The sequence below is a fragment of the Ovis aries genome, chromosome 8 (assembly GCF_016772045.2).
Source record: "Ovis aries strain OAR_USU_Benz2616 breed Rambouillet chromosome 8, ARS-UI_Ramb_v3.0, whole genome shotgun sequence".
In the NCBI taxonomy this organism is placed as follows: Eukaryota; Metazoa; Chordata; class Mammalia; order Artiodactyla; family Bovidae; genus Ovis; species Ovis aries.
In genome coordinates, this window is record NC_056061.1 from 76728482 (window position 1) to 76742266 (window position 13785).

The 13785-nt window shown below is 37.7% G+C and overlaps 1 protein-coding gene across 3 annotated transcripts in view; it reads left to right on the forward strand.

Moving 5' to 3' along the window:
* The window catches only part of ESR1 (estrogen receptor 1), a 402846-nt gene that overhangs the window by 239552 nt on the left and 149509 nt on the right, over nucleotides 1-13785 (forward strand). For all 3 annotated transcript variants that reach the window (XM_042253635.1, XM_027972563.3, XM_042253634.1), the window contains exon 5: nucleotides 6225-6560. In XM_042253635.1, the coding sequence (XP_042109569.1) occupies nucleotides 6225-6560 (336 nt within the window). The remainder of the gene's footprint in view (nucleotides 1-6224; nucleotides 6561-13785) is intronic.

A 13785-nucleotide genomic window follows, 5' to 3' on the forward strand; every position in this document is an offset into this window, starting at 1 on the left:
TCCAGCGTTTCTCATGATGTACTCTGCGTATAAGTTAAATAAGCGGGTTGACAATATACAGCCTTGACGTACTCCTTTCCCTATTTGAAACCAGTCTGTTGTTCCATGTCCAGTTCTAACTGTTGCTTCCTGGCCTGCATATAGGTTTCTCAAGAGGCAGGTCAGGTGGTCTGGTATTCCCATCTCTTTCAGAATTTTCCATAGTTTATTGTGATCCACACAGTCAAAGGCTTTGGCACAGTCAATAAAGCAGAAATGGATGTTTTTGTAGAGCTTTCTTGCTTTTTTGGTGATCCAGTGGATGTTGACAATTTGATCTCTGGTTCCTCTGCCTTTTCTAAAACCAGCTTGAACATCTGGAATTTCACAGTTCATGTATTGCTGAAGCCTGGCTTGGAGAATTTTGAGCATTACTTTACTAGTGTGTGAGATGAGTGCAATTGTGCGATAGTTTGAGCTTTCTTTGGCATTGCCTTTCTTTGAGATTGGAATGAAACCTGACCTTTTCCAGTCCTGTGGCCACTGCTGAGTTTTCCAAATTTGCTGGCATATTGAACAAATGTTCACAAAATGAATATTTTGATAAGCAGTTTTTAATAACTGTCACTTTTAGAACCTGAATTGAGTTTAAAATTATTCTAGAAAACAGATTTGTCTGTAGTATGACTGCTGGGACCTTTTAAAGTGGGGACAATACTGTGTTTTGTTTTGCTTAATTTACCTTGTGTCTACTGGTCTTTATCTTGGAAATATTTTAAAATAAAGATAAATTGCAACGATAACAGAAAGCATCAACTTCATTTTTAAAAAGTAAAATGCGTGTGTCTAGTCATAACTTGATTACTTAGGTAACTTTGTTTTGTCTTAGGGTGAACAAAATCACCTTTAATTATTTCTTCTTTGTTCAGATCACTTGCCTTTATCTTTCCATGTAGACCTGATATTAAAAGATTATATTGTTTACATCTGTTTACATTCTCTCTCTCTCTTTTTAAAATTATAGAGAGGGAGTCAAAGAGTATTTGAGTTATACACATATACTGCCTAATATTGAAGAACAAAGCATTTTTTTCACCCTAGTTGCCACCCAAAGTAGGTAAATTACAATCAGCATCATCCTCTCAAAAGTCTGACCTCAAAATTTCTGAGAAATATGAATCCCTAGGAATTCTTTGCTTTTGATCTTCCTTTCCTGTTTTTCATCCAAGGCCACTGGTCTTACATTCTAACAGGGAGATCATGGAGTCCTACACTCTCAGGAGAAAAAGTACATTGAAAGTCACCTAGTACAAATACTGGGTAACTGAATGCCTTTGGTAACACCCCTGTAAAGTCTTTGTCTAGCCTTTTCTTGGAAACCTTCAGTGACCCAGCACATCCTTCCCTGTGGTAGCAGATTCCATCTTTGTTGTCAGCGTTGAGTCTTTGTAGTGAGCTCTGGCTTCTCATGATTTCCACATATTTCTTCTATTTTACTCTTTGGATTCATAAAGAGCAAGTTGAACCCATCTCTCTTAGTCGGTTTCAGTTCAGTTCAGTTCAGTTCAGTCACTCAGTCGTGTCCTACTCTTTGCAACCCCATGAATCGCAGCACGCCAGGCCTCCCTGTCCATCACCATCTCCTGGAGTTCACTCAGACTCGCATCCATCGACTCCGTGATGCCATCCAGCCATCTCATCCTCTGTCGTCGCCTTCTCCGCCTACCCTCAATCCCTTCCAGCATCAAAGTCTTTTCCAATGAGTCAACTCTTCCCATGAGGTGGCCAAAGTACTGGAGTTTCAGCTTTAGCATCATTTCTTCCAAAGAACACCCAGGGCTGATCTCCTTCAGAATGGACTGATTGGATCTCCTTGCAGTCCAAGGGACTCTCAAGAGTCTTCTCCAACACCACAGTTCAAAAGCATCAATTCTTCGGCGCTCAGCCTTCTTCACAGTCCAACTCTCACATCCATACATGACTACTGGAAAAACCATAGCCTTGACTAGACGGACCTTAGTCAGCAAAGTAATATCTCTGCTTTTGAATATACTATCTAGGTTGGTCATAACCTTTTTTCCAAGGAGTAAGCATCTTTTAATTTCATGGCTGCAGTCACCATCTGCAGTGATTTTGGAGCCCAGAAAATAAAGTCTGACACTGTTTCCACTGTTTCCCCATCTATTTCCCATGAAGTGATGGGACCAGATGCCATAATCTTCGTTTTCTGAATGTTGAGCTTTAAGCCAACTTTTTCACTCTCCTCTTTCACTTTCATCAAGAGGCTTTTTAGTTCCTCTTCACTTTCTGCCATAAGGGTGCTGTCATCTGCATATCTGAGGTGATTGATATTTCTCCCAGAAATGTTGATTCCAGCTTGTGCTTCTTCCAGTCCAGTGTTTCTTATGATGTACTCTGCATATAAGTTAAATAAACAGGGTGACAGTATACAGCCTTGATATACTCCTTTTCCTATTTGGAACCAGTCTGTTGTTCCATGTCAAGTTCTAACTGTTGCTTCCTGACCTGCATACAGATTTCTCAAGAGGCAGGTCAGGTGGTCTGGTATTCCCATCTCTTTCAGAATTTTCCATAGTTTATTGTGATCCACACAGTCAAAGGCTTTGGCATAGTCAAGAAAGCAGAAATAGATGTTTTTCTGGAACTCTCTTGCTTTTTTGATGATCCAGTGGATGTTTACAATTTGATCTCTGGTTCCTCTGCCTTTTCTAAAACCAGCTTGAACATCAGGAAGTTCACTGTTGATGTATTGCTGAAGCCTAGCTTGGAGAATTTTGAGCAGTACTTACTAGCGTGTGAGATGAGTGTAATTGTGCGGTAGTTTGAGCATTCTTTGGCATTGCCTTTCTTTGGGATTGGAATGAAAACTGACCTTTTCCAGTCCTGTGGCCACTGCTGAGTTTTCCAAATGTGCTGGCATATTGAGTGCAGCACTTTCACAGCATCATCTTTCAGGATTTGAAATAGCTCAACTGGAATTCCATCACCTCCACTAGCGTTGTTCGTAGTGATGCTTTCTAAGGCCCACTTGACTTCACATTCCAGGATGTCTGGCTCTAGATGAGTGATCACACCATCATGATTATCTGGGTCGTGCAGATCCTTTTTGTACAGTTCTTCTGTGTATTCTTGCCATCTCTTCTTAATTTCTTCTGCTTCTGTTAGGTCCATACCATTTCTGTCCTTTATCGAGCCCATCTTTGCATGAAATGTTCCCTTGATATCTCTACTTTTCTTGAAGAGATCTCTAGTCTTTCCCATTCTGTTGTTTTCCTCTATTTCTTTGCATTGATCGCTGAAGAAGGCTTTCGTATCTCTTCTTGCAATTCTTTGGATCTCTGCATTCAGATGCTTATATCTTTCCTTTTTTCCTTTGCTTTTCACTTCTCTTCTTTTCACAGCTGTTTGTAAGGCTTCTCCAGACAGCCATTTTCCTTTTTTGCATTTCTTTTCCACGAGTATGGTCTTGAGCCCTGTCTCCTGTACAGTGTCACAAACCTCATTCCATAGTTCATCAGGCACTCTATCTATCAGATCTAGGCCCTTAAATCTATTTCTCACTTCTACTGTATAATCATAAGGGATTTGATATAGGTCATACCTGACTGGTCTAGCGGTTTCCCCTACTTTCTTCAATTTAAGTCTGAATTTGGTAATAAGGAGTTCATGATCTGAGCCACAGTCAGCTCCTGGTCTGTTTAGGGTGCCAGAATAGAAATATCACAGACTTTATGGCTTAAGCAGCAGACATTTCTCACAGTTTTGGAGCTCGAGAACTCCAAGCTTACCAGGAGATCTGGTGTCTGATGAGTGCCTGCTTTCTGGCTTGTAGACAGCTGTCTTCTCATACCCTTACAGAGTGGAGAGAGCAAATGGCACCCTGGCCTCTGTATATAAGGGCACTAATCCCATTCGTAAAGGCTCTACCCTCATGATCTAATGACCTCCCAAAGGCTCATACCTTTGGGATGGTATTCAAAGTGTGAAAACCATCACACTGGGGATTAGATGGCAACATATGGATTTGGGGGCGGGGGGTCACAGACATTCAGACCACAATGCCATTTTATAAGGTAGAGCCCATGTGAAGGTGACACTCATGTTTCCTCTGTCTTTTTTTTCTCTTTGGCTAACCGCTCTTAGTTCCTCAGTGGTTCTCCGTGTGACCTGATTTCACATCTCCTCCCCATCCTCGTTAGTCTGAATGGGTTTGTTTTGCTTGTCTCTGCAGCATCCAGCACTGCGTGTGATAGTCCAGGTATGCTCTGATGAGCTGAGAGTAGGGTGTGTTTCGCTTCCTTAATTCAGATATTATACTCACATTAGCACATCTAGTGATGAAAAGAATTGACCAAGGACAGCAACTGGCCAAATGCAATGGTTACTCTCACTTGACCTGTTTTATTTCTTTTTTGTTTGGTTTGTTTAGTCACTAGGTGATGTCTGACTCTTTTGCAACCCCATGGACTGTAGCCCGCCAGGCTCCTCTGTCCATGGGATTTCCCAAGCAAGAATACTGGAGTGGGTTGCCATTTCCTTCACCAGGGGATCTTCCTGATCCAGAGACAGAACCTGTGTCTCCTGCATTGGCAGGTGGATTCTTTACTGCTGAACCACCAGGGAAGCCCATTTTACTTGTAGATGTCCTTAAATTTGTCAACTGTGTGGGATACAATTTTGAAACTCTGGTAACTGGGGAAAAAACACAAGCTTCATTTAGAAGCTTGGATCTTGGATCATACTTAATAGAGAATGGTCTTGGACCAGGTCATGAATCTTTCTAAAGGAGCAATTTTCTGGCATTTACCTTACAAGGTTATTGTGAGGACTAAATTAGTTGTAAAATGCATGCATGTAAAGTGTATTTAAAGTGTTTAAGCACATGGTGAGTGCTCAGTGTATGATAGTGATAATAATCTTTATGATTGTTACTCATTCCAGGAGTTCTGAGAAATGCTTATTTTGATACTGAACAAATAAGGAAGGGTCTGTGGCATCATTATATTTTTAATATCATGTAACATATCTAATCTAGATCTACAAGAATAAAAGCTATGCATAAAAACCCACCAGTGAACATTTGTCCAAACTCCTTGATAGAACAAAACAGAGCAAAATTCTGACATCAGTTATTCATTTGTTTTGGAATCAGAGGACAGGTGATCTGTTACAAAGAATTTTCCTTCTCATGTCTTTAATATTAAAAATAATTAGATTTTTACCAAAATAATTATTTCTTTTATACAAATCTAAGAGTTGTTGCTTTCTGTTCTATTTTGGAGAGATTAAGAGTTTTTGAAAATATGGCCCCTTGTGTTCATTTTTTTCCTTTAAAATATTTGTTTCTGCTGATGCATTTTGGTACTACAGCCTGGTGTTTTCTAGGTTAAGATGCTGAACCAAGCCTCAAAGAATCTCTGCCAAAAAAGCTGGAGTCTCTCTGCTCCTTTAATTAGTTAGGGGGAACCACAGCTGGTAAATCTTTGAGGGAAGACTATTTTCAACTCTTTTAAAACTTTAATATTAGGAAAATAGAAAGACATTTGTGACATCTTAGAACCTAGTCAACAAGTTGAGGCCCTTGAGTCGATTACTCAGGTGATGAGGTACAGCTTAGTAGTAATAATAGATTGACTCAACATCTGTGGAGGCTAGAGACTGTCAGATACATTTTGGATAAATGATTCCTTTTTAGTGTCTCCCATTAAGAGGTCTACTTGGGTAATAAGGACACTTATTAAATACTTTCTAAAGATGCTTTTTAAATTTGCTATTGAAAGAATATTCATAGCAGGAGCAATCTTTGATATGGCATATTTCAAGAGTAGCTAATTAATATGTTGTCTTTTTTATAGCATCTGTTACACATACACACACACACACACACACACACACATCCTGCAACAGTATGTAAGAGCAACTTGCACTGGCTCACAAAAGCCTATTGTTAAATTTGTAGGAGTTTTGTACACTGCTTGATCTCAGACAGGAAGCTTGAAATTTGCCATGGTGGGAGTCATTACACCATGGAAATTGGTGAATGCTACAAATCAAAGCCTTTTTTTCCCCTCTCGTGGACAGCTGGTTGTTAAACACTTAGAAGCACAACTGTGTCCCAAACTATTTCCTAAAATAAAATAAAGGGCTGTTAGCATTAAAAATGGTTTTCATGTGAAAGTTTATATGAGCAAAAGAATAAGCTATTTTTGTGTGTGTGTTCTCAGGGATACGGAAAGACCGAAGAGGAGGGAGAATGTTGAAGCACAAGCGCCAGAGAGATGATGGGGAGGGCAGGAACGAAGCGGTGCCCTCCGGAGACATGAGAGCTACCAACCTTTGGCCAAGCCCGATCATGATTAAACACACTAAGAAGAACAGCCCGGTGTTGTCCCTGACGGCTGACCAGATGATCAGTGCCTTGCTGGAGGCTGAGCCCCCCATAATCTATTCTGAGTATGACCCTACCAGACCTTTCAGTGAGGCTTCAATGATGGGCTTGCTGACCGGCCTTGCAGACAGGGAGCTGGTACACATGATCAACTGGGCAAAGAGGGTGCCAGGTAAGAAGACTAAGCTTGACTTTTATTTTGAGCAGCCATTAACTATTCATGAACAGGTTGCCATACGTATCATGGGAGAGATAGTGGGACACAATAGCTTGTTATCTAGTTGATTTTAAAGTCATATCAGAACTGATTAATTTTCAGTATCTATACAGTCTTAATTCTCCTGGAAATTAGGAAATAGTGTTTTGAAATAAAAATCTAGATGATTAAAGTCTTTAATCTGACATTATTTTTTTAACCCATCAATATTCACCCCCCCCCCAAATCTGGGGTGAACACTAGATAATAAATGCATTTAATATTATATGTTCACTGTGGCAGAAATTTTTAACACGAAATGATCCATGTCCTATAAATTTTTAATGTTGAGGACTTTTGTTCAAAACACCTAAATTGTGAGTCATCAATTTTACTGTACAAGATTTTATTTTCAGGTATTTATGAGCTAAAGAAATAATAAGTTTTTTTTTTTTTTTACTGAGTGCCAAATATTCATTGAGCCATCTATTAACAGTTTAGAAACAAGGTAATGCAATAGAAAAATCAACTAGGTTCTCATCTCTGAGGGGAGCTTGTGGAGAGATAACAGTGGCTAAAGTTATACTTGATTCTTCAGCTGATATTCTCAGAACTGGTGTTTTTATAAAACATGACTGTTGCTCTATTGTTCAGGGGGAAGAACTCTAGTTATTATGGAAACAAGACTAGAAAATGACCTCCTCCATACCCCATCATATCCATTCAGGAGCTAACATAGATGAATCAAGGCAAGAGGAAGTTAAATCTTCTTTTCTGTGCTTATAGATCAAACAAGTAATGAATTTAGATAGTGACTATCTTGTGAGTTTTCTTTTAGTTCAGTTCAGTTCAGTTCAGTTCAGTCGCTCAGTTGTGTCCGACTCTTTGCGACCCCATGAATCGCAGCACGCCAAGCCTCCCTGTCCATCACCAACTCCTGGAGTTCACTCAAACTCATGTCATCGGGTCGGTGATGCCATCCAGCCATCTCATCCTCTGTCGTCCCCTTCTCCTCCTGCCCCCAATCCCTCCCAGCATCAGGGTCTTTTCCAGTGAGTCAACTCTTCGCATGAGGTGGCCAAAATATTGGAGTTTCAGCCTCAACATCAGTCCTTCCAGTGAATACCCAGGACTGATCTTCTTTAGGATGGACTGATTTCTTTTAGTAGATGAACTTATTATCTATGAAGCATGCATTTTGTTTTTTATTAAACTAAATAAATAAGGAGTTTTGTAGTTACATTTCAGAGATTATAGGCCAAGTGAATATATATCTGGCCTTAGATTTGCATTTATTAACATGTAAGCATGTCGTCTTTTGAATAAGGAGCCAGCAATTTTGTGATCCAAACTGGATAGAAGGCATCTATTTAGGTGGCAGAGGTTGGGTTACATGGAAACATGGGGATTCACAGGCATATTTAGATTTTGAGTCAGTCCAACTGGCAAATAAAGACTCCCAGCCATATTTGGAATTAGGAGTTTTAATGAGCACTTCTCTACCTTAATATTCCTTTGTGAGGCAGATCCATGATAAGTAAATATTGGAATTTAAATGTAATGTGGTAAAGGAGGCAAGAATATACAACAGAGTAAAGACAATCTCTTTAACAAGTGGTGCTGGGAAAACTGGTCAACCACTTGTAAAAGAATGAAACTAGATCACTTTCTAACCCTGCACACGAAAATAAACTCAAAATGGATTAAAGATCTAAATGTAAGACCAGAAACTATAAAACTCCTAGAGGAGAACATAGGCAAAACACTCTCCGACATAAATCACAGCAGGATCCTCTATGATCCACCTCCCAGAATTCTGGAAATAAAAGCAAAAATAAACAAATGGGATCTAATTAAAATTAAAAGCTTCTGCACAACAAAGGAAAATATAAGCAAGGTGAAAAGACAGCCTTCTGAATGGGAGAAAATAATAGCAAATGAAACAACTGACAAACAACTAATCTCAAAAATATACAAGCAACTCCTGCAGCTCAATTCCAGAAAAATAAACAACCCAATCAAAAAATGGGCCAAAGAACTAAATAGACATTTCTCCAAAGAAGACATACAGATGGCTAACAAACACATGAAAAGATGCTCAACATCACTCATTATTAGAGAAATGCAAATCAAAACCACAATGAGGTACCACTTCACACCAGTCAGAATGTCTGCAATCCAAAAATCTGCAAGCAATAAATGCTGGAGAGGGTGTGGAGAAAGGGAACCCTCCTACACTGTTGGTGGGAATGCAAACTAGTACAACCACTATGGAAAACAGTGTGGAGATTCCTTAAAAATTGCAAATAGAGCTGCCATATGACCCAGCAATCCCACTGCTGGGCATACACACCAAGGAAACCAGAATTGAAAGAGACACGTGTACCCCAATGTTCATCGCAGCACTGTTTATAATAGCCAGGACATGGAAACAACCTAGATGTCCATCAGCAGATGAATGGATAAGAAAGCTGTGGTACATATACACAATGGAGTATTACACAGCCGTTAAAAAGAATACATTTGAATCAGTTCTGATGAGATGGATGAAACTAGAGCCGATTATACAGAGTGAAGTAAGCCAGAAAGAAAAACACCAATACAGTATACTAACACATATATATGGAATTTAGAAAGATGGCAGTGATGACCCTGTATGCAAGACAGCAAAAAAGACACAGATGTGTATAGCGGACTTTTGGACTCAGAGGGAGAGGGAGAGGGTGGGATGATTTGGGAGAACGGCATTGAAACATGTATACTATCATGTAAGAATCGAATCACTAGTCTATGTCCGATGCAGGATACAGCATGCTTGGGGCTGGTGCACAGGGATGACCCATAGGGATGATGTGGGGAGGGAGGTGTGAGGGGGTTCATGTTTGGGATCGCATGTACACCCGTGGTGGGTTCATGTCAATGTATGGCAAAACCAATACAGTATTGTAAAGTAAAATAAAGTTAAAAAAAAAATTCAGTACTTTGGGGAACCTTTAACAAGAATAAAGCAGTCTATTACACATGAAAAAAAATAAAATAAATGTAATGTGGTTATAGGTTTCCTCTTTATATTTATTATTGCTTTCATTTTGTAGAAAGGTACTTCAGGAGAAGAACACAGACAAACAAACAAGTAATGGTCATATCCCTGAGAGCCAACTCTTGAGTTGCTCTTAAGTTTTATTGTTGTATATAAGCCTGTATTTTTCCTAATGAGTTTTGGTAATGTTAGTTCCAGAGCACTGCTGAAGTCAAATATATATCTTTCGTACTTAGCAGTAGATTTCCATCTTGACATTTTTATAAATTTAAAAATTTGAAGGATACTTGAAACAATGGGAATTAAGTTCAAATACAAAACCAGTGGGAGAAGGGCATGGTGACTCACTCCAGTATTCTTGCCTGGAGAATCCCATGGACAGAGGAGCCTGGCGGGATACCATCCATAGGGTTGCAAAGAGTCGGACATGACTGAAGCGAGAGCACGCATACACATTACTAATGAATGAAGAATTCATGGCAGTAATCACCTGTGAAAGTGAGAGTGTTAGTCACTCAGTCGTGTCTGACTCTTTGCGACCCCATGGTCTGTAACCCACCATGCTCCTCTGTCTATGGAATTCTCTAGACAAGAATACTGGAATGGGTTTCTATTCCCTTCTCTAGGGGATCTTCCCAATCCAGGGATTGAACCCGGGTCTCCCACACTGCAGGCAGATTCTTATACCATCTTAGAATCTTCTATATTTAGGGATAAAATGGAAATGGAAATCAAGGGAAGGAAAATATCATGTCCATGCTTAGCCATTCCACTGTTAAACCCCAGAACTAAACACATTTATGGTAATGAGAAGTACAGAAAAACCACTTTATAACTTGATTCGTTTAGGAGACCTGAACGTTTCCAAAGTCCTTGGGCCAAACTATGTCTTGTTATTTGATAATTTAAAAAAAAAGAATTATAAAGGCAAAAATGAAATTATATATATGCTATGGTGATAAGATGAAAAATCAGGGAAAAATAGTCTTCTGGAATCATCTTTGAAGATGATTCTCAAGTTTTTCAGAGAATTTGACAAAGTCACATTTTGAAAAGTTTTTTTACATCCAGATACCATCTGTCATTAAAAAAAAAAAAACAACTCACATGAGAAATCTAATAGTACGTTTACATGATCATAGTTTGAGATTAACAATAATATTAATCTAGTATAAATTTACCTTATATAGATATACTTTTTGCCTTAGTATAAAGAGTAGTAGGAAAGCCAGTTGTAGAGGTACCTGGGATTAACTGTATGATACCTGCATGGAACATTTGGATATCCTCAGACGGCTATCAGTATAACAGAGATTGTGAAGTGACTTCATTTAAAAAATTTTCAGCATTAATTGAGTATAGTTGACAAATGTAATATTTAAAGTATATGTTACAGTCATTTGATAGACACTGTAAAAGAATTCCCTACATCTAGTTAACTAAATATCCATCACCTTTTTACTTTTTTCTTTCTCTAAGTTCTACTTTCTTAGCAAATCAATTACACAGTACAGTGTTTTATACTAGATCCTCAGGCTTTTTTCATCATATAGCTGAGAAATTATACTCATCAATCTTTCTCTATTTGTCCCATCCTCCAAACCCTGGCCACCACTTGTATACTCTCATTCTATGAATTTGACTTTTGTTTTTAGATTCCATGTCTAAGGGATACCATGCAATATTTATCTTTTTCTGACTGGCTTATTTTTAATCATAATGCCCTCAAAGTCTGTTCGTACTGTCACAAATTGCAGGATTTCTTTCTTTCTCGTGGCTGAATAGCATTCCATTATGTGTATTGTTGTAGATACAGATTTATCAGACCTTTTTCCATTCATCTGTCGATGGTCACTTAGTTTGTTTCCATATCTTGGATACATGAGACTACAAACATTTATTTTGATATTCTGTTTTCATACCCTTTGGATGTATATTTAGAATTGGGATTGCTGGATCAGATGGTGGTTCTGTTTTATTTTGGCAGGAGTAGGGATCTCTTTGCTGTTTTCCATAGTGGTTGCACCAGATTACAATCTCGCCAACAGTTGACAAGGATTCCCTCATCTCCAAATCCTTACCAACACTTATTATTTGCTGTCTGTTTGATGATAACCAGTGTAACAGGTATGAGGTGATATCTCGTTGTGATTTTGATTTTCATTTCCCTGATGGTTGCTTGAGGACCTTTTTATGTATCCATTGGCAATTGTATATCTTCTTTGGAAAAAAGGTCTATTCAGTTCCTCTGCCCATTTTTTCAATCAGACTGGGTTTTTTCTTTCTTTTACTATTGAGATATGTGTATTCTTCATATACTTTGGATATTAACCTTTTGTCCAAAAACATGATGTGCAAATATTTTCTCCCACTTGGTAGGCTGCCTGTTTGTTTTGTTGGTGGTTTCCTTTGCTATGCAACAACTTCTTAATTTGATGAAGTCTCACTTGTTTATTTTTGCTTTTGTTGTTTTGCAAATAGAGACACTTTGATTTCTTCCTTTTTTTAATTTGCATGTCATTTATTTCTTTTTCTTGCCTAATTACTATGTTAGGACTCCCAGTAAGTACTATGTTAATCAGGAGTCTTGAGACTGGATACCTTTGTCTTGTTCCTGATTTTAGACGGAAAACTTTCTGTCTCTCACTGTTTGGCATGATGCTAGCTGTGGACTTTTTATATATGACTTTTATTATGTTGAGGTATGTTTCCTCTATACCCAGTTTATTGAGAATTTTTATTAGGAATGGATGTTGAATTTTGCAAATGCTTTTTCTCTATTGTTGAAATGGTCATATACTTTTTATTCTTCATTTTGTTTATGTTCTATATTGATTGATTTGCAGATGTTGAACCGCCTTTATATCCCTGAAATAAGTCCCGCTTAAGCATGGTGTGTGATTCTTTTAATATGTTGTTGAATTTGGTTTGCTACTGTTTTGTTGAGATCTTTTGCATCTATGTGTATTGGGGATATTGGCCTGTAATTTTCTTTTCTTGTAATGTCCTTGTCTAGTTTTGGTATCAGGGTAATTTTGGCTTTATAAAATGATTTTGGGCATATTTTCTCTTCTTTCATTTTTTGAAAAAATTTGAGATTCTTCTTTAAGTGTTTGGTAGAATTCACCAGTGAAGCAATCTGAGCTTGTCTTTGTTGGTATGTTTTTGATTACTGACTCTATCTCCTTACTAGTAATGGTCTGTTAGAATTTTCTGTTTTCATGATTCAGTCTTGGTAGCTTGTATGTTTCCAGAAATTTATCAGGTTTTTTTCCTGTTTGTCCAGCTTGTTAACATATAATGATTCATAGTAGTTTCTTATGATCCTTTGTATTTGTGTTGTATCAGTTATAATATTACCTTTCTTTTCTGATTTTATGTTTTTTTCTCTTGGTAAGTCTAGCTAAAAATGTGTCTGTTTTGTAAATATTTAAAAGAAAATTGTCTCTTAGTTTCAGTGATATATTCTGGTGTCTTTTTAATCTTGATTTCATATTTCCAACCTAATCTTTGTTATTTTCTTTCTTCTACTAACTTTTGACTTAGTTTGTTTTTCTTTTCTACTTCCTTGCAGTATTAAATTTATTGTTAATTTGAACACCATTTTTTCTTCAATGTAATGAGCACTCTTCTTTTTTTCCCAATGCAGCTGTAAGCTTCCTTGTTAGACTGCCCTTCTGCATTTTGTAAGTTTTGGTGTTTTATTTCAATTTTTATTTGTGTCCAAGTATTTTTTATTTCTTTTTTGATTTTTGTTTGACTCATCTGTGGTTCAGAAGCATGTTGTTTAATTTCCAAATATTTGTGAATTTTATAGTTTTTTTCTTGTACTTAATTTCTAGTTTCATACCATTGTGGTTGGGAAAGATACTTTATATTTCAGTTTTCTTAAATTTATTGTCCTGTTTTGTGGTCTAACATATGATTTATCCTGGAGAATGTTTCATGTGTGCTTGAGAAAAATGTTTTCTGCTGCTACCAGAAGTTCATCTGGTTTAACATGCAGTTTATACAGTTTAAGTCCAGTGTTTTTCTTATTGATTTTCTGTATGGGTGATCTATCCTTTGTTCAAAGTGGAGTACTGAAGCCCCCTACTATTATTGTATTGCTGTCTACTTTCTTAAGGTCTGTTAATATTTGTTTTATGTGTTTAGGTGGTC